This window comes from Salvia hispanica, chromosome 1 (genome assembly GCF_023119035.1).
Source record: "Salvia hispanica cultivar TCC Black 2014 chromosome 1, UniMelb_Shisp_WGS_1.0, whole genome shotgun sequence".
NCBI lineage: Eukaryota > Viridiplantae > Streptophyta > Magnoliopsida > Lamiales > Lamiaceae > Salvia > Salvia hispanica.
Genome location: NC_062965.1, coordinates 942790 through 965933, shown reverse-complemented (window position 1 = coordinate 965933; position 23144 = coordinate 942790). Strand labels below are relative to the sequence as shown.

At 34.0% G+C, this 23144-nt stretch overlaps 5 protein-coding genes across 6 annotated transcripts; all 5 read left to right on the top strand.

The window, feature by feature from the left end:
* Nucleotides 1-613: 613 nt before the first annotated feature.
* LOC125207678 (6,7,8-trihydroxycoumarin synthase-like) lies at nucleotides 614-2893 on the top strand. The gene is made up of 2 exons (XM_048107125.1): nucleotides 614-1501; nucleotides 2164-2893. The coding sequence occupies exons 1-2, from the start codon at nucleotides 623-625 to the stop codon at nucleotides 2773-2775; spliced, it is 1491 nt and encodes a 496-aa protein (XP_047963082.1). The 5' UTR covers nucleotides 614-622; the 3' UTR covers nucleotides 2776-2893.
* A 2035-nt stretch (nucleotides 2894-4928) lies between these two features.
* LOC125202234 (fatty alcohol:caffeoyl-CoA acyltransferase-like) lies at nucleotides 4929-7110 on the top strand. The gene is made up of 2 exons (XM_048100597.1): nucleotides 4929-5394; nucleotides 6097-7110. The coding sequence occupies exons 1-2, from the start codon at nucleotides 4939-4941 to the stop codon at nucleotides 6982-6984; spliced, it is 1344 nt and encodes a 447-aa protein (XP_047956554.1). The 5' UTR covers nucleotides 4929-4938; the 3' UTR covers nucleotides 6985-7110.
* A 3583-nt stretch (nucleotides 7111-10693) lies between these two features.
* LOC125208732 (6,7,8-trihydroxycoumarin synthase-like) lies at nucleotides 10694-13286 on the top strand. The gene is made up of 2 exons (XM_048108345.1): nucleotides 10694-11605; nucleotides 12582-13286. Exons 1-2 carry the CDS (start codon nucleotides 10709-10711, stop codon nucleotides 13191-13193), a joined length of 1509 nt encoding a protein of 502 aa, XP_047964302.1. The 5' UTR covers nucleotides 10694-10708; the 3' UTR covers nucleotides 13194-13286.
* Nucleotides 13287-16186: 2900 nt separating this feature from the next.
* Nucleotides 16187-21941, top strand: LOC125200653 (2-alkenal reductase (NADP(+)-dependent)-like). Of its 2 annotated transcripts, XM_048098355.1 has the most exons (6): nucleotides 16187-16247; nucleotides 19480-19698; nucleotides 20070-20247; nucleotides 20608-20774; nucleotides 20922-21004; nucleotides 21417-21941. In XM_048098355.1, the coding sequence occupies exons 1-6, from the start codon at nucleotides 16239-16241 to the stop codon at nucleotides 21793-21795; spliced, it is 1035 nt and encodes a 344-aa protein (XP_047954312.1). In that variant the 5' UTR covers nucleotides 16187-16238; the 3' UTR covers nucleotides 21796-21941. The 2 variants fall into 2 exon arrangements, with proteins under 2 accessions (XP_047954312.1, XP_047954311.1); XM_048098354.1 differs by lacking the exon at nucleotides 16187-16247 and having other exon boundaries at nucleotides 19405-19698.
* Nucleotides 16239-18972, top strand: LOC125200655 (2-alkenal reductase (NADP(+)-dependent)-like). Its single transcript, XM_048098356.1, has 5 exons — nucleotides 16239-16466; nucleotides 17149-17326; nucleotides 17636-17802; nucleotides 17958-18040; nucleotides 18421-18972. Exons 1-5 carry the CDS (start codon nucleotides 16239-16241, stop codon nucleotides 18797-18799), a joined length of 1035 nt encoding a protein of 344 aa, XP_047954313.1. The 3' UTR covers nucleotides 18800-18972.
* Nucleotides 21942-23144: the final 1203 nt, after the last annotated feature.

Here is a 23144-nt window from a genome sequence, read left to right as displayed (position 1 = left end):
ACAATCTCTTTAGCAAATAATATAGTAATATTTGTTGGTTTGCATTATTTTCATAATCAATTCTTCTGCTAAACGTCATAACCATCAACTTTACAAATCTTATATTATGAATCCTGATTGAACAGTCCTACCAATATGCATATCAAATTTATAAAGGCTCAATCATTATGAGGTACGTATACAATTAGCGTTATATTATTATATTGTTCTGGAAATTATTGATCTTATTAATTTGTCCTTTCTTCTTCTATTTTATTTTCAATATTTGAAAAGGACAAATCATGGTTGATCTATAGTTTGCATGCAACTAAAAGAACATAGCCGTGATGAAATTCGGATTTGTTCGTAATAATCCACGATGAATTTTTTTTGGTAAAGTTGTATATGATATATTACATGTATGCGACCTGATTTTTTTGTTGTGACATAATTGCAAACAATCACTAATTTAACTATAAGTCATGCTTTTCGGACAATTGTCTAAAATATACTAACATACTATGTCACGCCATAGCTTTCTTCTCTACTATTTTCACTAATTTATAAATAAAACATTATAAATATAGGACCAAAACAACAAGTTCCATACCACCACTCATCCATCAAACTATCATTCATCACAATGATACTACTACTATCCATAACTCTCCCTATAATCTTGATTTTCTACATCCTCCACAAAACCAAACCTCGGGCAGTAACCACTCTACCACCCGGCCCGCCGCCTTTGCCACTGATTGGAAACATCCACCAGCTCGGCAGGGTGGCAGAGCCACACATTTACCTCCACCACCTCTCGAAGAAATACGGCCCCATCATCCACATGAAGCTAGCCACTAGACCTCTCTTAGTCATATCCTCAGCCAAATTAGCCAAACAAGTGTTGAAAACGGAAGATTTGACATTTTGCAGTAGACCTAATTTCCTAGGGCAGCAAAAGCTATCCTACAACAGCTCCGACGTTGCATTCACACCGTACAACGAACGATGGAAGGAGATACGAAAGATGACACACATTCATCTGTTAAGCAACAAAAAGATTCAATCTTATCGCCATGTTCGCGAAGAGGAGATCTCTCGCATGATCACCGAGATCTCTTCTTCCACCTCCAAAGAAGTGAATTTGAGCGAGGTGGTCTTGTCCACCGGCATCCATATTCTGACCCGGATCACTTTCGGGAAGAGGTACGAGGAGGGAGGGTCGGGGACGAAGGTATTCCATCATATTCTTCGGGGATTTGATGCGCTTGCAACCGCTTTCTTTGTGTCTGATTACTTTCCCGCGTTTGGTTTGGTGGATAAGATGAGTGGGAGAGTGAAGACAGCTGATGTGTTGTGTAAGGAGATGGATGCGTTCTATCAAGAGCTCATCGACGAGCACCTCGAATCGAAGAAGATGGAGGAGGAAGAAGAAGATATGCTTGCTGAGTTGATGAAGCTGAAAATCGATGATGAGTCTTCTAGTGGTCTCACTTTGGATAACATCAAAGCCCTTCTAATGGTAAGCTTGGTTTTTAAGTGTAGAGAAAGTCACTAGTAACAGCAATAAAAAATTACACTATAATTATAGCATAATGGTGAATACATAGAATTAGAGGTGGAGAAAAATGTCAAAATACCAATACGCTGAACTTATCGTACCAAAAATATAGATATTCGGTATGTTATATGGCACTCCCTTCGTCAGCCACCAAATGTCTCATTTTTTTTTTTCGTCCATCTGCCAATAATTGTCTCAGTTAACTTTTACTATTTTTGGCAAGTGGACTCCATATTCCACTTACTTACTCCCTTCACATATTATTATAAAACCAATATATACAAAAGTAGGGTCCATATTCCATTAACTTTTTCTACCAAATTTGTTTTTAAAGTCAAACAATTTTTTAAAACCCGAGCCAATAGAAAGGGGAAATCTATTGATGGACGGAGGGAGTGTGCCATTTCGATACGGTATACCCTAGTGAAGATGGTTTGAAAGAACTAGATGAAAATTAGCATAAAAAAAACAGGTAAGCAAACAAAGGATATAGTCTTTTGGTTTGCAAACAAAATAAAAAATAACAATAATAAATGTATTGTAGTATTAGAGAATTTAATCTTTTTACATAAATTGGTGCTTTTTCACTTCAATATATATCATTCATCTTCCTTCTTTTGTAGAATATGATCGTTGCTTCAGCAGAAACAACTCCATCTGCAGTTATCTGGACAATGACAGCTCTAATCAAAGCACCCAAAGTTATGGAGAAACTGCAGAACGAAATCAGAAGTTCGGTTGGAAAAAAGGGTAAAGTAGATGAAGATGATTTGCCCAAACTCCCATATCTAAAAGCTGTAGTAAATGAGAGTTTGAGGTTATACCCACCAGTTCCACTTCTGATACCAAGAGAATCAATGGAGACAAGCATTCTAGATGGTTATGAAATCCGGCCGAAAACAATGGTTTATGTTAATGCATACGCTGTAATGCGAGATCCTGAGTGCTGGGATAATCCAGATGAGTTCATTCCTGAGAGATTCTTGAATAGTGGAATCGATTATAAAGGGCAAGATTTCGGGCTCATTCCTTTTGGGTCAGGTCGAAGAATGTGCCCTGGCATGTCGATGGGATATTTGACAACCGAGCTTATGGTTGCAAATTTGGTGTATAGTTTTGATTGGGAATTGCCTAAAGGAGCTCTTGCACAAGATGTTGATACAGATGCAACAAAGGGACTTGCAGTGTGTAAGAAAAACTCCCTTCTACTTGTGCCTAAAATGTTTAGGGTTTAGGGTTGTGTGTGTGTGTATTTTAATTTGTTGTTAACTAATGTATTGCATATTCTGTTGTTAATAAATGGGCATGTGTGAAATCATGTTGCTCATAATTATAAAAGGTTTTGTGATGTTACAATCGATGTCGAAACCAACGACAATGATGCAGAAACGTATAGAGAATGACTAAACTGGTAAAAAGAACTCAAAGAATTGAAAACTTCAGAGTATGAAAATTCAATGTAAAAATAATATTCAAAGTCTATTTTTTAAGTTCAACAATGAAGTCTTTATATAGGCAAAGGAAAATCCCAAACTTATGGAAAATAAAACTGAAAGGAAAATAACTAAAAGGAAAATAAGCAAGAAAGGAAAACCTAATTTAGTAAAAGGAAAAATATTATAATTCTTTCTAACTATGAAATAAATAAAATCAAAATAATAACTTGCTTACCCTCAAAGTCATATATTCTATAACTGCATTAGACAACCATGAGAAAATGTTACATAAGTTCGGTGAAATCCTATTTTTCCACGGTGTTTATAGGCCCTAAAAAATTTGAATATAGTAAAAGATCGGAAACAGTAAATTGGCGTTACACAAGTTGTGTGAAATAACAATTTAGGGAAATAAGATACCACTATATTCAATATGCAAGTTCCATATTATGACATTATTATGATAATGTAATTTGTTGAATTTTACCTATATATACAACAAATTCTCAAAATCCAAAAATCAGTGAAAAAGAGTTAAACATTATACTTATATAAGGAGTAACAAATAAAAGGTGCAAGGTTTCTTGCATCATCTTGTTGAAAACTCCATGACAAGTATGGTTATTAGTTTTTTTAGAATTGTTATTTCAACGATATCATAATAGATTCTTGAAGCAATCCTTATCAACTTATTGCCAATAATTTGCATAGGATCGAACGACAAAACTTCTTGAATAGTGTTTAATGGCAAATCAATCACAATAACTTTAGCACATTATATATTAATAGTGGTTGGGTTGTATTAATTTCTGCTAAACGCCTTAAACACCCAACGTTACATATCTTACATTATGCACCCTGACTGTGCAGTCTTACCAATATGAATATCAAATATATATATTGGCTCAATTATTCTATACAACTTTTGTTACTTTAATAAATTGTTCTGCAAATTATTGATCTTACTTGTCGTTTCTTGTTCTACTTTATTTTCTATAATTGAAAAAGGACAAATCATGGCTGATCTGACAGCATTGATCATAAAATAAAGAATAAATTGAAAAAAGCATGAAATTTTATTTTGTTTATTTGGCAATGTTCAATGATGAAAAAAAATGTTGAAATTGTATTTGGTATGGAATAGAGATGCCCAAGGTTTTCGGTTCCGAACCAGAACCGTGACTTTTTTCTTAAACCAGAACCGCCATATTTTGAACCGCGGGCTGGTTCCGATTCCAAATTTTACGAACCGAAACCATGCCGGAACCGCCGGTTCCGGACGGTTCCAAACCGGAACCGTGAAAAACCGTGAAAACAAGCCGGAACCGCGAAAAACCGCCGGAAACCGACGGTTCAGAACCGTGAAAAACCGTAAAAAGTCGCCTGAAAACCGGCGGTTCGGAACGGAAACCGGAACCGCCGGTTTTCGAACCGAAACCGGAACCGTCAAATAGTCTCACGGTTCGGTTCCGGTTTCACATTTCCCAAAACCGGAACCGGCGGTTCCGAACCGTGGGCATGTCTAGACTATGGAAGGTGAGAAATCATATGTGGACGCCACCACTGATAAGTTAAACATTGTCACGTGTTCATAAAGGAAACGAGTCATTTCATTAAATAACATAATAAACGGTTAAATTGGAAAAAAAAAATAAAAACTCATTCATAAAAACCATGGAATTTGGATTTATACACAACAATCAACTACAAAAAGATTTGGTGAAATCATGCGTGGACGTCACCAATATATTATTATTACATGTACACGGCCTGATTTTTTGGTTGTGACATAATTATGAACAAATCTAAAATTTAACTAAAATTCATGATTTTCAGGTAAATCGCCCTAAAATAAAACGTATTTCACCTCAAAATTCATCGCTTTCTTATCCTTTAATATTAATCTCACTATATATAAACTAGACTATATGTCAAAGCAAAATAAGCACAGCTCAGAAAAAAATGACATCCCTCTCACCAATTCCTACATATGAAGATCTCAAGATAAAAATCCATGAATCCTCATTAGTTTCTCCATCACAAAAAACACCAAGAAAATCAATCTACTTGTCCAACATTGACCAGATTCTGAATTACAACATCCCAACTGCCCATTTCTTCAAGAAAAATCCCGATTTCCCACATGAAAATGTTGCTAAAAAGCTCAAAATCGCACTTCAAAAAGTGCTGGTTCCTTACGATTTTATGGCGGGAAGGATAGAACTGAACCTCGAAACGGGCAGGCTGGAGGTAGACTGCAATGGGGCCGGGGTCGGATTCGTCGTCGCTTCTTCTGAATTTTCACTAGAGGAGATGGGGGATTTTTTGGTCCATCCGAACTTGGGATATAGGCAACTTGCTGTTGAAAAGTTGGAGAATTTGGGTCATGATGTTGATCAGCCTCTGTGTGTTTTTCAGGTATGTGTGTGTTTTAATTTGTTCTATGTGTCGATACTATTTTCATGTTAAATCTCGTATTTTAATTAAGTTGTGATGGTATTGTTGCATTTTCATGTTACATCTCATGAGCGCCGTTGCATAGAATAAATGCGTGATTATCTGCTGGAAAGTTCGGTGGAGACTAGGAGGTTTTACCCACAGTCTGTCAGTATATATCGAGAGATTAAGTATTCGTTAGTAATATAGGTTTTCTTAGTGTGAGTATGTGTATTTTATTTAGTGAAATTGAGTTGTTTTATGTTTATTTGTGTTGAAATTAGCCTTAATTGAAGACCAAAGTTGAACATATATGCATAGTATTATTATATATTTTAACTTTTAAAAATATAAAGCTAGGGATCCAATCTAGAAGGACATGTTGTCACAGACTCACATGAATCATGTATGGAAACCAAATTAATATACAGAAGAATAAATAATGGATGTCATATCATTTATCACATGTAGTATTTTTTATATCCCTGTGTTCCACCTTACCGACCTACATTTTTTATATCAATAATAATTTACATATAACAATGTGTGCACGACAAGTATTTAATCTTTAGTGAGTATGTTTTGATTTAATTTTTTATTTTTTTGAAAAATGAGTATGTTTTAATAGTATCACCTAATTAATTATGTTAATTAATTATGTATTCTTTTGGTGTATATGTATAGATCACATCATTCAAGTGTGGTGGATTTGCAATAGGCATGTCTACTAATCACATCCTACTCGATGGCATGGGCGCCAAGGCATTCATGGAAAACCTAGCCTCTCAGGCTTTCGACGACGGCCCGTTGGCCGTTGTCCCTTGCAACGATCGCCGCCTCCTCGCCGCCAGATCTCCACCTAAAGTGGTGTTCCCCCACCACGAATACCTAGCTCTTAATCACCCAACCGGAGAATGCTCTGGCCCACCTGTGTACGATTGTGAACGAGAAAAATTAAATTTTCGTATTTTCAAATTGAGCCCTACTAACATATATAACATGAAAGTCCATGCGAAAAACACAACTAATCAAAATGCAAAAATTAGCACCTTTAAGGTCGCAGCGGCGCTTATGTGGCGGTGCCATGCCTTCTCGGGTGACATAGGGCATGAAAAGGAAGAAAAGTCAACTATTTTGACTTCTATCAACTTAAGGTCAAGGGTAATCCCGAATCTGCCATCTTCATATAGTGGCAATGGAGTGTTGCCAATAGGGATTTCAACGACATTCGAGGATCTTGAAAAAGGGCCTTTTTCACGATTAGTGGAGCTCATCTCGAATAGGCTAGATGATATGACCGAAGAATATGCCAAATCGGCTTTTGATTGGCTTGAGGTGCACCGTGGGCTTCCCCACGGGGATTATCTTATAGCGTCGTGGATAGGGTTAGGGTTTGATGAAGTCGAGTACCCGTGGGGGAAGCCAATTTATTGCTGCCCTGTTGTGAACCATAGGAAGGATATATGTTGGGTCTTCCGTGACGCGATCGACGACGGGGTTGCCGTGATGGTGGCGTTGCCGGCGGAGGAGATGGTGCGATTTGAGGCACTCTTCTATGAATTCTTTCGATGATTTGAAAGGAAATTGATGCGATGTCGTTTGTAATTGTTTATGGTTTGTGTCTTTTTTATGTCTTTGTGATATTTGTTATTGTTTTGTAACATAGAAAATGGTACAATTTTTTAAGGAATTATTATTTGTGCATGCTTTATATATAGCAAAATTTGTTTTAAGCTTACTTTGGATTATATTGTTTCTTATAAAATTTTTACTTAGTTCTCTTAATTAGAGGTAAAGCAAAATAAAATTAATTAATCTGAATTAGTGATTATTCTTGTGAAAGCTTCTCAAATTGATATTATATTCTTCATATTAAGATTTCTCAACGAAATTGGTACTGTGTATTAAGGACCTTAATTAAGGCAAGGTTGTTGGGTATTAACTATACTTTCTTACATTTATATAAGTGGCATACTGCAATATTTTCACGTGCACGTTATTAGAGTGTGTAGATTGTAATATAGACTTGTTCCATCCTAAGTATATAGGTTTGTCTATGTTTTTCAGACATCCAGCTGGTTTTCATAAATGATAATACGACTTCATAAATGATACTACTATGACAATGAAGTAAAATGTTTTTAGTCTTCACGGTATAAATGATGAATTATTATTGATTTCTCTTTTAATTTAATAATTATTTTTAAGAAAACGTCATTTATTATTATATGGAGTATATACTCTCTCCTATTTACATATAGTATTAACTCCTTTTATTATCAAAATAAATATGAATATTACTTATCAAATCATTGAATTCAATGATCTAACAAATATAAATAACACATGTGATCAATAATATTCAATTATTAAATTAAAAGCTTGAGAATATGTATGCAATGTTCCATATTTTTTTATTATGATATATGAAAACTATAATTTCGCTACTTTTATATGGTTTCGATATCTAATGTGATTCTTCTTTTTAATCTTATTTTCTTACTGCAATTCATACGAATTTTAATCAACTTATATTTCTTGGTTTATGTTTTTATTTTTTCCATAGAAAAGTTAAGAATTTTATCATCAATATTTTCTTTGTATTCGTCGATTTTTGCATCATAATTTTGTTAATTTGTTATCATATTGTTACACATTAATCTTCATTATGTACATAATAGTACTGCTATATATAAATATATGCTTGTATATATAAATTATAATTGCATTAGTTGGCGATATTATTGCATATATTAATTTTGTTTTCATTCATTAGCCTTTGTCGACTTCGAATTTGACAAATGAATATACTTGCATAAAATCCAATATAACAGGAGGGCAAAAATTGTCTTTGACCGCTGGCACACCCAGCACCATTAATCTTGGTTTCTTCGAAACATCAAAATACTTTATATATTTCATGTATTTAATTTTCACATTAAATAACAAGGCTAAAGTGTGAAAATAAGAAAATAATTAAACTTGAGATAGATTGTGTGTGTGCGTGTGTATGTTTTGTTTCAAAATAGGCATGATGATTTTTGTAAAAGTATCCACAATAATACAATAGATATATAGTGATTTGTAGCATGTTTCACAATATTTACTATTAAGCTAATTAGTTGACCGCAGATACAAAAATGTAATCAAATTCAAGTTCTTCACGCAATCAAAAAAGTTGCTGAGAAATTCCAAAAATTTTATTAATATTTGGAATTTTACGACTAGGGTATACAAATTCCACCCAAATTGAGAGCCACTTGCATTCGAAATTATTCACTTATATATGTTGGCAAATTAAAAATGATTCCTCTAAGCCTATAATTTCAATTCACCAAATCAACTCTAGCACTAATATTTTGCCCTATTTTAGTCAAATTGCACGAGGATTAATTAAAACATAGAAACAAACTTTTAGGTGTAAAATTACTTGAGAACCCTTCCATGATTTAATCGAACACTTTGAATTATGGTTAAACTCTAAGAAAAATCATTAACTTTAGTCAATTTTATAATTTTAAAAATAGTTGATATTGATTTTGATAATTTTCTGAATTGTACCATAGCAAAAATCTGCCATCCTACACATCTTTAGCAATTTCTTTTGACGTATAACTAAGTATCTTGGCCATTCTGGTAGAAAAATTGACGTCCATGAACAGACCATAGATTAAAAAAAATAAAGTCATATAAAAAGTTGGAATTTTTATGAGATAATTGAAAAAATTGTCAAATTAAAATAAAATCTATTTATTTTTAAAGTTATAGGATTAACCAGAAATTTATCAAATTTAATTATTTTCTTGCCTCAAAATTGTGTACTGATAATGCACTTTGCGCTATTACAAGAATTGTCAATTTCACAATTCGTTTAAATCTGTAAGGGCAAAAATGTCAATTTCAGTTGTACTTCCATGTTAAATCTAATATACTATATTGTGTACCACATTTTTATTTTTGTATTTACTATGCCGACAAATAAGCCAGTCAAATAATACCAAATGGAATAAATATAATACGGTATCTTGGACTGCAATAAAATAAGTAACGAAGATATCCAAACAAAATACTATGGTCCATGCAATTATTAAATACTATAAATTAAATCTGATTTTGTTTAAAAATATTATATAATTTTCAATTAAAATGCAACAAATTAAAGAAGGCGTTGTTACTATAATTAAAAATATGATAATTAATTAGCCACATGCATTTATAGGCTACTAGTGTTTTCTTTAGGAATCAGACATTGACTGAATTGTTACATAAATAATAAATTACGTTGAATACTATCATTATAGACTATAGACATTAGAGGAGTACACACGTACAAACTTGATGCAATTTTATAAGATATGTAAAAAAAAATTAATATCCCTAAGTCTGCGGTATCAATATTGTCATTGACAACATGCAATGGTCCTACACTGAATTAGGTAATAATATATCTCCCACCAATCAAATGATCATATACACAACCTTATCTTATCAAAATAGTTCTTCTTTACATGTTCTTGAAATGGAAATTTATTCACAAGAATATTAATTCGCCATATCTAATTTTGTTCTTTAGAATGTCTGTTATTACAAATCATATTTCACAGTCGCTAGTATGAGAGAAGTAAGTTTTATATTTTATGACACATTTCCCTTACATATTAATAGAACTAATTTATAAAATTTTGATTTACATTATGTTAATTTTTTCAATTATATTTATTCACATTTCTAAACTCCTGCTAATCTCATAAATTAATGATGGACAAAGAAGTATTTTATTTATAAAAAGTAATGTCGAAGATTAGAATCTCACTACTTTTTTCCATAAACAGAAATAAAATAAATAAATAAAGTTAAAGATTTTAGTATAGTCCATATGTATTAATTGGTTTTCAAACTATTCCCTCCGTCCCCAAAGAATATGCACTTTGGGTTCGGCATGAATTTTAATGTAAAATTGGTAAAGTAAGAAAGAGGTAGGGAGAAAAAAGTAATTAAAGTATTGTTAATGGAAAATGGGTCTCACCTCAACAGAAAAAAAAACATTCCAAAATTAGAAAATACATATTTTTATAGAACGGTCTAAAAAAAGAAAAAATGCATATTCTTGTGGGACGGCTGGACGAGGGAATATATATCAAATAATATAGAGATTCTAGTCCTCATTGAACAACCAACACAAGTCAAAATCAAATTTCCAAAAAGGATCAAATGCAAACCACATCCACATACATCCATATCCTTTCAAGCCTATAAATAACACCAAAACCAAAAACATAATACCACCAATATCAAAATGATACTCATACTATCAATACTAGTCCCCTTACTAGTAATATACCTTCTCCACAAATCCAAAATCTCAACCAAAAACGGCGTCGTTCGTGTACCTCCCGGCCCTCCCGGCCTACCCTTCACCGGAAACCTCCTCGAAATCGGAGCCGCCTCTGACCTCCCTTTCTATTTTTGGAAACTCTCCAAAAAATACGGCCCCGTCATGCGAATGAGAATAGGCCACGTGTCCATGCTCATCATCTCCTCCCCAAAACTAGCCCAAGAAGTGATGAAAACACAAGATTTGTCCTTTTGCAACCGCTCGAAATTCCTAGGGCAAAAGAGGCTGAGCTACAACTGTACGGACATGGTGTTCTCCCCCTACAACGACGACTGGCGCGAGATGAGGAAGATCTCTGCCGTCCATTTGCTCAGCGTGAAAAAGAACCAGTCCTTTCGCCCCGTGCGAGAGATGGAAGTCTCTCGCATGGTGGCGAAGATTCAGAGATTATCTGAATCTCCAGAGCCACGGCCTGTGGACTTGAGCCACGTCGCCATGGCTCTTGGGAGCAGTTTGATTTGCAAGATTGCTTTTGGGAAGAGGTATGAGGAGGACGGGCCCGAGTTTAGAAGGTTCGAGAAGCTTCTCAATGATGCTCAGGCGGCGCTGATGGAGTTTTACGTGTCGGATTATTTTCCCGCGCTTGGGTGGGTGGATAGGGTGACCGGGGCCATTGATCGGCTCGATAAGGTTTTCTACGGCCTGGATTCGTTCTATCAGGAGCTCATCGACGAGCATCTCGATCCGAGGAGGGAGAAGGTGGAGAATGAGGATATTTTGGATGTATTGATCAAGCTTAAAGAGGAGAAATTGAGCTCCATTGATCTTGACTGGAATCGCATTAAAGCCTTGTTAACGGTATGACATCATTAGTATACACGAAATTTGTATTATATGCTGATCATGTTTGGTAAAGTAGATAACTCATATAAGAATGAAATCTATGAATAAAAATGATATTTTTATTCATAGAATTCCATCCCTAGACGAGTTATTTACCCTACGTCCCCTACCAGACATGCTTTAGTATATCCATACATTTTATATTCTTAAATATATAATACTATTAGTTTACATCGTATTTACAAATATGTCATTAGTTTATTGACTTGGAAACTAACGCACCATGTTTAAGTTCTTGGAAAACTAAAATTTTGGACATTATGGATTAAGTATTGTTCTTGGAAACATGCTTCATACATATAGCTATGCCAATGTTTTGGGTTTGAAACTACAGCTTCCCTATAAATTACTTTAGGTTAGGAGCTACATTGAATAATAATATTATGAGAAATTTAGGTGGATATCTCATTTTCCAGAATAATTCTTGATATACCTAAGGGGTGAAAGTGTACCTAATATTTTTGGGTGTGTATATATCTAGTGATGGTAATAAAGATATTGCCTTATCTCTTAACTATCTTTATTATAGCCACATGGTTTATAGATATTGTATTGCATAAATATGTGTGCGTGTTTTTTTTTTGTCTATACATGACTAGATTGGACTTTAGTTGGTAAGAATAGTTAATTGGCTTGCTTAGAAGAAAATAGGAGTAAAAGTAAACAAAAACAATAGTTAAAGTAGTTAAAACTAAATCTAGGCCATCAATAGACCTAATTTTATTATGATTAATAAACTTGATTTAAATTGACTAACTCTAAAGGGGTTTACTCAATACTATATTAACTCAATAATAGTTTTCCATTTATCACATGGATATAGTATCTGTAGTCCTCAATTTATTTATTTGGAAAACTGTCACCAACTACTAAGCAATATTTAATAGAGTGGTTTTCAGATAGCTAACCACAATTTTTTTGCTCTTTTTAGGACATATTTATTGCCGCAACGGATACAAGTGCAGCATCAACTGTTTGGACCATGACAGCCTTGATCAAGGTACCTAAAGTGATGCGCAAGGTACAAGCCGAGATTCGAAATTTGGTGGGCAACAAAGGCAAAGTAGATGAAGACGATATCCCCAATCTTCCATATCTAAAAGCAGTCATCAACGAGACATTTAGGTTGTACCCTCCAGCTCCACTGCTTGTACCTAGACAAACCATCGAGAAATGCACTCTCGAGGGATATCAAATTCAACCCGGAACAGTGGTCTATGTGAACGCGTGGGCGCTTGCAAGAGATCCCGAGTATTGGAAGGATCCAGATGAGTTCATGCCCGAAAGATTCTTGAATAGTAACATTGATGTCAAAGGAAAAGACTTCGGGCTCATTCCATTTGGGTCAGGGCGAAGAATCTGCCCAGGAATGCTTATGGGACTTTCCAATGTGGAGCTAACGGTTGCGAATTTATTGTATTCCTTTGACTGGCAGTTGCCCGAAGGAATTCGGGCAGAAGATATTGATACCGTTGCTCGGCCCGGTATCACGATGCATAAGAAAAATCCACTTCTCCTTGTAGCTAAAAAATATGATGTTTAAGCAACAACATTTTGTTCATTAAATATGTATGTAACTTTGTTAGTAAATTTTGGAACTATGAGTTAAGGGAAAGGAACTCCTTAATATTGGGTATTTACGTTGTTTATAAAGTAAGGCGAATACTATATGAAATAGAGCAATTAACCAAAAATATAACTAAAAGGGATAGTGTTAAATGCAGTGAAAATTTTAGTGATGAATTGTAAGTATTAAGTGAAAATGGAAAAAATGGTATGGTCAATGAATAATACAATAGAAATATTATTTTAGTGTGTGGATGTTGGAATTATAATGTTTTTATTTAATTTGTAATGAAATTATCAAAAGATTTTCCATTTCTTTCTAAAAAGACGTAGTTGAAAGTTGAAACGGGCCGCCAATGCAGGACTGTGGGCTTGGAAAATGGGCTATTTTATTAGTTCATTCAAAATGCCTACAACTCAATTTCTCATTCCAAACAAAATTAATTATTATTATTAAAAATATTTTAAAATAGTACATAAAAGACTTCACTAGCATGCTAGTTTAAATCAACTTGTCTTTCAAGGCATCTAAGGTTTGAATCCCAACTTTTTTTTCTTCACTGTTTTATGGTATATTTATACTCCTATATTTTTTTGTTCTTTTCTCTATGGTATAATGAGTGGGAATTTTCTTTATTTTGTAATTATATTTTAATTATATGTATTTTGCATTTGAGATACATACATATAATATAGTATAATCTTTATCAAGAAGGTTCCCAAATTTATCCTAATATACATAAACATATTAATAAAGTAATCTGCAAGTAGGCATACACCAAATACGACCAATTTTATTAGATGAAATTAAATAGAAATTCTTAACCAAGAGATGCTAAAATTAGACCAAAACAAATCATCACATGGTTGGTCTAATTTTTCTTAGTAAAATAGAAACTAAAAATTTAGCTTAGGTTAGACATAATTTGGCTTCTCAATATCAGAATATTGATTGTTTTAGTATGGAGCCTCGACCGGAGCCTCGACTGGAGCTCCATACGGCGCTAGGTCTAGTAGGTCTTTGTCATGGAACAAGTTTTGCTCGTCAACATCTTCGTTCCCATTGTCACTTTCAACTCTGGAGGGTGGGTCATCGCGGCATCTTTCGATCCCGGAATTCCGCCTTTACCAAGAGCAGGGTTGCCAATATTTTCGGCTAGCGATGGGAGAAAAGTGCTCACCATAAGCAATGTTGTTAGCATCATAGCTAGTGTTTTCGTCATGCCTATAAAAGATATGTCCTGTTAAAGAATGTGTGTGACAATAGCACTTTGATAGAACAACTTATATTTATATAGTATAGTATTATATGTATATATGCGTTAATCAAGCATCAATTGAGAATTTATACTTTATTTATTGGAGGCTATTAAGAAACTAAACGTTATATTAAAGTTATTTATGAAGGTATTAAGGCACTAAATGTTCTAGTGTTTTTTTTACATAGTCATAACATAATTACATCACTTTACCTGTGGTCGTGGATTAATGTAAAAATCACATTTTATGTGAGAATCGAGAATAATATTTTGAACGTTTAAACTTAAATAATTCACCGTAAAATTAAACCCTATGAAAATAATATATTTATTCGTGACTAGTGGGATTTTAATCCATATCTTTCATTTAGTATATAAAAAAAGGGATGGCACACTATAAACAAAGTTCAAGAAACAAAAGAAAACACTAAGTAGGGTTGAATTTAATATAAATCAAATTTATTAAAAATAGTCAATGCCGAATAGTGCACATCTAACATATCGTTAAATAAACTATACTAGTAAATATATAAATTTTAGTGTGTAACAAAGTGTTACTTAAAAAAACCTCAACATTTAAGTCATATTAACTATCCAACATTAAGAAACAAGAAAGATTCTAAAATTATGTCGGAATCAATTACTAATATTTAAAAAACTAACAATATTATCATTCGACTTAAAGTTGAAAGATTATAATCTATCTTCTGATTTATATGACTTGATAAGTTAATTTAATTAAAAGACAATTTATAACGGAAGTTTCATAATTTACTTAGCTAGGAAAATGAGATAATTGTAAGGAAGAAATGTCGTGCTCGTGCCCCTATACAATATGAAGATAGATTAATGGGCTATGAGCCTAATACTTTGGTTTTGTATTTATGCTCATCAAGCCCAACTACCCCTTTCCATCTGCAATGCTCCGAATCTTGATTCTGGCTGTATTCGCGGGCCGGTGGTGGGGTCGGTCGGCCCCTCTCGTTGTTCATTCTTAGATCTTGTTATAGACAATATGTCTTGGTACATATTATGATAATTTTGCTAAAATTAGCAGTTAATTAATTTCATTTTGACTTAATTAATGAGGTAAATAAATATTAACTTGATTAATAAGTTAAATATGAATTAAGAATATTGTCTAGAATTAGAAGCTAACACACTTTATTGGTTATTAATGTATAAGAAAAATATGTTTTGTTTATACTTCTTCTGTTCCAAAAAAATATATGCATTTGGGAGCGCATGAGGATTAAGAAAAAATTGGTAAAGTAAGAAAGAGGAGGAGAATGATAGTTAAAGTAGTGTTAGTGGATAGTGAGACCTACATTATTAAATTGATACAACTTTCTAAAAATAGAATGCACATATTTTTGTGAGACGAGTAAAAATGAAAAGTGCATATATTTTTATGGGACGGTGAGAGTATATGATACTCCGCTAATTTTGAATTTTAAAATATGATTAACTCTGCCCAACAACCAAAATATTTTTTTAAATAAATATAAGAAACAAAATTGAAACTTTATTCAAAATAAATAAAAATTCAAATATTGTGCCATATTTTGGCATTTTCGAAAAAACGAATGTTCCTAGATTAATTTGGATATTAATCTATTTCTCTTGATTAAATCAATACTCCACTACTAATCATTCTACATTTTCCTTTATATCTATTCCATTTTCAAATAAAATTTCCGTTACCTATAAAATTTCTCAGCCATAACCTAAACAAAACATTCAGGCAGAAAAACAATTGGAAAATGGGTGAGGAAATTAGCAACAAGCAAGTGATACTCAACAACTATGTCAAAGATTCTGTGAAAGAATCCGATATGTCGATTAGAACTTCCAAAATTCAGCTCAAAATTCCCAGCGGTTGCGACGGCGCCGTTTTGGTGAAGAATCTCTACTTATCCTGCGATCCTTACATGCTTAGCCGCATGAAGAAGCTCGAGGGCCACTATGTTGCTTCATTCACACCAGATTCTGTAAGTTTTGTTTTTTTTTTAGTGAAATTTTTATTGGTGATTGATTTCTTGTTGAAATTAATTGTGTTTCTGAATTTCCAAGAATGAGCTGGATTAAATTATTGTGTTAGTTCACTTCATTTTGTAATTTTGTTGGGTTTTGAAAGATTCCTTTGGAGATTTTGTGTGAAGGGTGAAAAAGTGGGCCGATTGGAATCCTGTTGGAATAGAAGTTGTTAAATGTACTTGATTTGAATTGGGGCCCTTTATTTTTTCATTTTAGTAAAAAAAGATTGACTGATAATAAAATATTGTGTAAAGGAATATTTGTTGGAATAGTATAATATTTCATCTACAGAGGTTCTTGTTTGATGAATAGTTTTGAGTTTGAGATTTTGGGGAAATAAATAAAAATTGTATCTTTCAATTGATAACATGTTGGTTATGTCTTTTTGGTGTTTCTGCAGAGGTTCTTGTTTGATGAATAGTTTAAGATTTTTGGGGAAGAAATAAAAATTGTATCTTTCTATTGATAAAATGTTGGTTATGTCTTTTTGGTGTTTCTGCAGAGGTTCTTGTTTGATGAATAGTTTGAGATTTTTGGGGAAGAAATAAAAACTGTATCTTTCCATTGATAAAATGTTGGTTGCGTCTTTTTAGTGTTTCTGAGATCAGTTGAAGTTTGACCTTTTTCTGGTGACAGCCTATTTCTGGATATGGAGTGTCGAAAGTACTGGATTCGTCTCATCCGAATTTCAAGACGGGCGAGCTGGTTTGGGGGATTACTGGCTGGGAGGAGTATAGCCTTATTAAAGATTCAAGCCTATTGTTTAAAGTTCAAGATAAAGATTTGCCCCTCTCCTACTATATAGGGATTCTTGGTGAGTTTCTCGAGCCCCTTGTGATTATCGACTTTAAATGTCACGCTTGATCCCTACTTCCTAGTGCTATTTGTCTGAGGTAGAACTAGTTGTTTGTGATTCTGCATAAGTTATTTATCTAGTTGTGTATGCAGTTAAACTGTTAACCGAAAACAAGCTGTTGATGAACTATATATGCTTGAATTAGGAGGGGAATAGATTGGGAAATGTTGGATTTGTGGCGTGTATCTTGATAATTTCTGGAAAACAACGATGGGAGATGTACGAACGTGAGACTGAAAATCAATGTTTTTCGTGTTTTCGTTTTAGGCATGCCTGGCATGACAGCTTATGTTGGTTTTTTTGAGTTTTGCTCTCCCAAAAAGGGGGAAACTGTGTATGTCTCTGCTGCATCCGGAGCTGTTGGTCAGCTCGTTGGTCAGTTTGCAAAGACCGCAGGGTGTTACGTTGTTGGGAGTGCAGGGAGCAAAGAAAAGGTCAGAATCTAATGGCTTATCGAAAACTTATTAGATTGTTGGCTAGATTGGTTGTCGATTTATGTGCTATTTTTCTTCCGTGACAAGTTTATGTTTCACATGTGATGAACAAGCTGGTTCGTTAGCACTTAATGTCGGCTGTTGCTTTGATGAAGGTCGATCTCTTGAAGAACAAATTCGGGTTTGACGAAGCATTCAACTACAAAGAAGAGCAAGACTACAATGCAGCTTTGAAGAGGTGACCTTTTGCCTCCCTAGGTTCTATCATTGCTATAAAAATGTGTATAACTTATTTAACTTTGAATAATAGTTAGTAATTTAACACACAATACACATATTTAGGTTCTTATATAAGAAAAGAATCCTTTTTGTATCCAACACAAATTTTCATAAATGCCAAAAAACCGCGAACTTTGGTAAATCAGCTGAAAAAACCACGAAGTATGGATCTGTTCGCAATTATCCCACGTTTGTGAATAACAAATCCAAACTTATGATTTTTTGGTTAATTTTTGAAAAAATTGGTGGACGGATCAGAATTTGACCAAATTTAATAGTTTTTCTGGCAATTTGTCGGTATATAGATAATACTCACAAATTTGTGGTGTTGTTCATTAGGTACTTCCCCGATGGCATCGACATCTACTTTGAGAACGTGGGAGGGAAGATGCTCGAAGCGGTGCTAAGCAACATGAGACTCCACGGTCGCGTTGCTGTTTGTGGGATGATCTCGCAATACAGCCTTGAGCAGCCCGAAGGCGTCCACAACTTGTTCAACCTAATAACAAAACGGATCCGTATGGAAGGATTTATCGTTACCGACCACTACCATCTCTACCCGAAGTTCTTGGAGATGGTTGTGCCTCTAATCAAGGAAGAGAAGATCACATACGTCGAAGACATAGCCGAAGGCATTGAAAGCGCGCCTGGGGCTCTCGTTGGCCTATTCTCCGGTCGCAACGTCGGGAAGCAGGTGGTGGTCGTTGCTCGTGAGTAGGTCTGTTTTTTTCAGAGTGAATCATCGGAAATAAGATTAACTACCTCTCTTTTCATTGAGAGAGAATTATAATCATGAATTTGATGTATTGTGATTGTGATTAATTGATACATGAAGGACTTAAATGAGGTTAATCATCACAAACAATTATTGCAATTTTATTGACTTCCAAATTATTGGAGTCACATTTGAAATAACTTTATTTCTATCTTTCTATCTTTTTATTTCCTACTTTATTATTCCTTTACTTAATCAGTTAATACAATTTTTCTTAAATCGTGTGCCAAAAAAAAAACACCTCCATTACCGCATACAGAACGAGTAAAAATATATGATTATCATTATACTAACTCACTAAGAATGAATTATCTGGCATTGATTTATCTGATTAAGAAGCTAAAACAGTTAGTACTATTACAAAGTTATATTACAAAGTTATGGGACCTTGTGAATTGAAATTGATCATGGAAAAATAAAAGTAGGATAATAGTAATATCACTACAATATGTCACAATCCTCACTCACTTTCCTAATTTATTTCCACAATCAATGCTTTTTCCTTGTCATTTTCGAGATATCATTTCCATTTCTAAATAAAATAATTACCAGTATAAAATTTCATACTTTCAAGAAGAAAAAACACACACACACACGCACTGAAGCAGAGCAAAATGGGAGAGGAAATTAGCAACAAGCAAGTGATACTCAACAACTATGTCAAATCTTCTGTGAAAGAATCCGATATGTCGCTTAGAACTTCCAAAATTCAGCTCAAAATTCCCAGCGGCTGCGACGGCGCCGTTTTGGTGAAGAATCTCTACTTATCCTGCGATCCCTACATGCTTAGCCGCATGAAGAAGCTCGAGGGCCACTACACTGCTTCCTTCACACCAGACTCTGTAAGTTTAGTTTTTTTTGCTAAATCTTTATGGGTTTTTAGTTTCTTGTTGAAATTAATTGTGTTTCTGATTGCTTGATTAGAAATTGTTTTGTTTTTTAGGGCACTCATTTTGTTGGTTTTTTGGGGGATTTTGTGTGAAGGGTGAATAGAATTTGTTGATTTGAATTAGGGCCCTTAATTTAATTATTTTATTGAAAAAAGATTGACTTTTGATGAAATATTGTGTAAATTATCTCACTGGAATGTGACATCTCATCTTGAGATTTTGGGGAAAGAAGTAAAAATTGAATCTTTCCATTGATTAAATGTTGATCACATCTCTTTGGTGTTTCTGAGATTAGTTGAAGTTTGCCCCTTTTCTGGTGGCAGCCTATTAATGGATATGGAGTGTCGAAAGTGCTGGATTCGACTCATCCGAATTTCAAGACGGGCGAGCTAGTTTGGGGGTTTACTGGCTGGGAGGAGTATAGCCTTATTAAAGATCCAAGCCTATTGTTTAAGGTTCATGATAAAGATTTGCCTCTCTCTTACTATACAGGGATTCTTGGTGAGTTTCTCGAGCCCCTTTTGATTATCGACTTTAAATTTCACGCTTGATTCCTGCTTCCCAGTGCTATTTGTCTGAGGTAGAACTAGCTGTTTATGATTCTGCAGAAGTATTTATCTGTGTATGCGGTTAAACTGTTAACGAAAACGAGCTGTTGATGAACTTCATACTGTTTGAATAAGGAGGGGGAAATGTTGGATTTGTGTTAGCCATGAATAATTGTGTGTATCTTGCTAATTTCTGAACTTCAACGATAGGAGATGTATGGACGTGAGGCTAAGGATATGAAATATGATATTCACTATCTTCGATTTTATCTATACACACGCTGAATCAATGTGTTTCGTGTTTTCACTTTAGGCATGACTGGCATGACAGCTTATGTTGGTTTATTCGAGTTGTGCTCTCCCAAAAAGGGGGAAACTGTGTATGTCTCTGCTGCATCCGGAGCTGTTGGTCAGATCGTTGGTCAGTTTGCCAAGACTGCAGGGTGTTACGTTGTTGGGAGTGCAGGGAGCAAAGAAAAGGTCGGGATTACATGGCCCATCGTATTAGATTGTCAGCTTGATTGGTTGTCTATTTGTGTTAATTTTCTTCGGAAGCAAGTTTATGTTTCACATGTGATGAACAAGCTGGTTCGTTAGCACTTAATGTCGGCTGTTGCTTTGATGAAGGTCGATCTCTTGAAGAACAAATTCGGGTTTGATGAAGCATTTAACTACAAAGAAGAGCAAGACTATAATGCAGCTTTGAAGAGGTGAATTTTTCCTCCCTATATTCTATCATTGTTATAAAAATGTGTATATTCATTTAACTTTGAAGGATAGTAATTTAACACACATACACATATTTAGGTTCTTATATAAGAAAAGAATCTTTTTTGTATCCCACACAAATTGTCATAAAAATCATCTGTGTGTGATGTATGTGTGTATATCCGGCAATCATAAAGTTTGGTAAAATTCTCATTCGTCTCACAACTTTGAAAATCAGCCAAAAAACCATGAAGTATGGAATTTGACCAAATTGTATGGTTTTTTCGGTTAATTTATAAGGTTAGGAGGCATATTAGAATTTGACCAAATTGTATGTTTTTTCTGGCAATCTGTCCTTATATAAATTCATTAGTTCATAATAAATCATAACAAATTTGTGTTGTTGTTAATTAGGTACTTCCCCGATGGCATCGACATCTACTTTGAGAACGTGGGAGGGAAGATGCTCGAAGCGGTGCTAAACAACATGAGACTCCATGGTCGCATTGCTGTTTGTGGGATGATCTCCCAATACAGCCTTGAGAAGCCCGAATGCGTCCACAACTTGTCTAACCTAATAACAAAACGGATCCGTATGGAAGGATTTATCGTTTCCGACCACTACCATCTCTACCCGAAGTTCCTGGAGATGGTTGTGCCTCTAATCAAGGAAGGGAAAATCACATGCGTTGAAGACATAGCTGAAGGCATTGAAAGCGCGCCTGGGGCTCTCGTCGGCCTATTCTCCGGTCGCAACGTCGGGAAGCAGGTGGTGGTTGTTGCTCGTGAGTAAGTCTATGTTTGTCTGCATTATTTCTCAGAGTGCATTATAGTTAAGAATTTGATGTGTTGTCTGTTTTCATTGTGAGAGAGTTATAGTTGTGAATTTGATGTATCATTTCTTCTCATTTTGAGAGAATTATAGTTGTGAATTTGATATATTGTCTCTTTTCATTGTGAGAGAATTGTAATTACTATGAATTTGATGCATCATTTCTTCTCATTTTGAGAGAATTATAGTTGTGAATTTGATATATTGTCTCTTTTCATTGTGAGAGAATTGTAATTACTATGAATTTGATGCATTGTTGTGAGTAGATACAGAAAGGACTTAAAACAAGGTTAATCATCAAAATTAACACAATGTGTGTTGCAATTTTAATGACTTTCAAACTATTGCACAAATTTTTGTTATTATGGCATTATAACACTAATTTTTCAACATCAAATATGAAAGTATTAAATTTAAAAGGAGTATTTAAATTACATGAATTTCTAAATTAAATGTTTTTTCTTAATAATTTAAATAATTATCATATCAAAAAAATATTGGAGAAAATCATGTAAGAAATAATTTCAAGTAAAATACTACTAGTTGATATATTGTTATTAAAGGAATGATTCATTTCAATTGTAAAAAATTTGACTATTTTTAAGATGGTAGGAGTACTATAATAATTAATGTCGGCAAGTAGGTAGATGTGGAAACATAATAACTAAATATTCGTAGATGATTCTTTCATAATTATCATAAATATTATTAAAGCACCTATAGTCTATAGATTTTGTATCAAATTAATGTCTATGGAACTAAATCCTACTCCCCCTTCCATAGTAATATCATTTTGTCATTTTGATACGTTTCATAGTAATAGAGTCATCTTCTTTTTTAGTAAAAGTCAACATATATTTTGCACATACTTTACTCTATTTTACTTTTTTCTCTCTTCATCTCTCTACCTTTTCCATTTTCCACTTTATTCTCCCTTTACTTAACTCACCTAACACAATTTTTCTTAATCTTCGTGCCGAAAAGAAACGCCTCCATTACTATGGAACGGAGGGAGTACTATCTAATACTTTCTCCATTCCATATAATTGATTCCCAGTTTTTCTATTTTGGTCCGTCCCACATAATTTGTCTCATTTCACTTTTACCATTTTTGGTAGTGGAACTCATATTCCACTAACTCATTCCTACTCACATTTTATTATAAAACTAATATATAAATGTAGGACCCACATTCCACTAACTTTTTCAACCCACTTTTCATTACAATTCTTAAAATCCCGTATCAAAGATCAATAGTGACCAAATTATCCTAACGGAGGGAGTTTTAACTTTTTCACTTTTTCTTTGAT